The sequence below is a fragment of the Schistocerca piceifrons genome, chromosome 1, assembly GCF_021461385.2.
Source record: "Schistocerca piceifrons isolate TAMUIC-IGC-003096 chromosome 1, iqSchPice1.1, whole genome shotgun sequence".
Classification (NCBI taxonomy): Eukaryota; Metazoa; Arthropoda; class Insecta; order Orthoptera; family Acrididae; genus Schistocerca; species Schistocerca piceifrons.
Genome location: NC_060138.1, coordinates 128478848 through 128480887, shown reverse-complemented (window position 1 = coordinate 128480887; position 2040 = coordinate 128478848). Strand labels below are relative to the sequence as shown.

General features: G+C 46.9%; 1 protein-coding gene across 1 annotated transcript; it reads right to left on the bottom strand.

Moving 5' to 3' along the window:
* Window positions 1-309: 309 nt before the first annotated feature.
* On the bottom strand, window positions 310-993 carry LOC124788382 (putative gustatory receptor 2a). Its single transcript, XM_047255683.1, has one exon. The coding sequence runs from the start codon at window positions 991-993 to the stop codon at window positions 310-312; it is 684 nt and encodes a 227-aa protein (XP_047111639.1).
* Between the last annotated feature and the right edge of the window lie 1047 nt (window positions 994-2040).

The following is a 2040-nucleotide window of genomic DNA, read 5'->3' as shown; positions in this document are numbered from 1 at the left end:
GAAATTCGTCAGAATAAAAAACGCCAGAATTTCGGTCAGGTACGTCCACCAATCAAAATTATGTAATTAAAGAAAAATCGTAGTTCGTTTCAGTGCTAGCTATTCCGACAACTTTAGATTTTTGCTATTTCATCTTTCCTTTAGTCTTACATTATGGTGATCATGGAGTGCTAGGGTGCTTTAATCCCACTAGGTAGAATTGGCCCTTATGGCTTCGTGGAGGTGTCAATGTGGCCCGCGGACTAAAAAGTTTGGAGACCCCTGCTCTAGAGTAGTGAGAACGTAGAAGTATGTCCGGAAATATGCTACTTACATTGCAGAAAACTGTATAAGAACTACAAGGTAGGCTACAGCAGCGGTGGTAAAGGACACAAAGAGGGGCAGGTCAATGTCGAAGAATCCAGCAGCGGAAAAATGCAATCTGTCGACTGGAAGCTGCAGAACTCCCGACGAGCCAGAAGACCGTACCAGCAGGCGAACCCTGGCCATCCTGAGCCCAACTGTGGCGGCGCGTTCCGCAGCGGAAGAGCAGACCCAGCAGGCCAGGAGGGCGTGGCACAGGGACAGTCCCAGCCAGCAGGAGAGACCAGCCACCAGCGGCAGCCTCACCCTCTCAGGTATCTGAGACCGCTTCCCCGTCTCTAGGACTGCGTAGGACAAGGAGACCACCGAGGCGAAGCTCCTGAGGACGGCCAACAGCAGCGCAGGCCCGAAGTGCCGCCTGCAGAGCCGGGCAGTTCGGTGCAGAGCCAGCGTGGCATGCTGCAGTCGCAGCAGATCGTCCTCCGCCACCAGCGCCCTCCCGGCCAATGAGGGCTGCGTCACCAGCTCCTCCAGCTCTGCTTCGGACCCTAGTGGCGGCCGCACAGCTGCCAGCAGTAGGGTGTTGATGGCTCCCATGCGGTCTCTCACCAGCAGCACGGTGCCAAAGAACTGCACGTGCCACAGCAGTGAGTATGTTCCCAAAGAGAAGTAGATGATCACTTTCGGCATGTATTGGAAAAGTCCGATAACCTGACAGACGCTGACACCTGCTAAGGATATCAGAACTGTACTCAACAGAAGCAGTGCTAACACTCGCGTTTTGAAATAGAATTTCTTCCAGTTTAAGCCTTGGTGTTGAACCAAAAATGAATCAACCAGCTTTAAACTACCGACAATTTCAGTGAGATAGTGGTGCCCAGTAATTAAGGCATTAATCAACAGTGCTGCCGATTCTAACCAGCTAAACCAGAGAAGTGACTGCTTTAAGAAGTTCAATGTTGGCTGTGTACGTGAAAAAACTTTTATACACGACTGAGTGTAAAGGCAATATGAGCCACCAAACGCAATTACCGTGAGCCACAATGCACTTACAATGAAGCTTATAGTTCTGTTTAGTGGCACTGTGATACTGAATAGCTGCAGCATCTCAGTGTCAAAGTCTGCTGGAGCAAGGCCACACACTTGTGTCACGAAATACAGACACCTGATAGCGTTTCTTAGTCGTTGTCCACTCATAGTAGATTTCGTGCCCATAAGCCCTACAAATAATATACAGTCATCTGATTCATATGATTTTGCTGAATCTGTCTAACGTTTATCTGACACAAGGGGTACCCTTCATGGACTGAACGATTCTGGATTCAAAGAGAAACTCTTCAGCAGATTTATACAGATCAAAGGATAGAGCTCATCACAAAATCCAATGAATACTTATATGGAACAAACAGTTGGAAGCAGTCATCAAAGAAGAGTTCAGTGTAACAGAAGTTGGTAGAACGGTAATGATTTTCAGTGAATGTGGTCTCACAGGGAAAAATAAAGATATAATTGTATAAAAATCTTGAATTTTGATTTCTGACACGAAAAGAATTAATAATACGTTCCGATTTACAAATATTGATGTCAACTTAATTACGATCTACCGTCGGATTTCTTCAGAAAGTCAAACTGGAGTGAACTGCACAGTGCAAAATAGTACACAAAATAAGCCCCAGGCCGTACTGCACCCGCGACAGCAAATAGAACACAGTGAAACAATATGACGCATCTGGATGA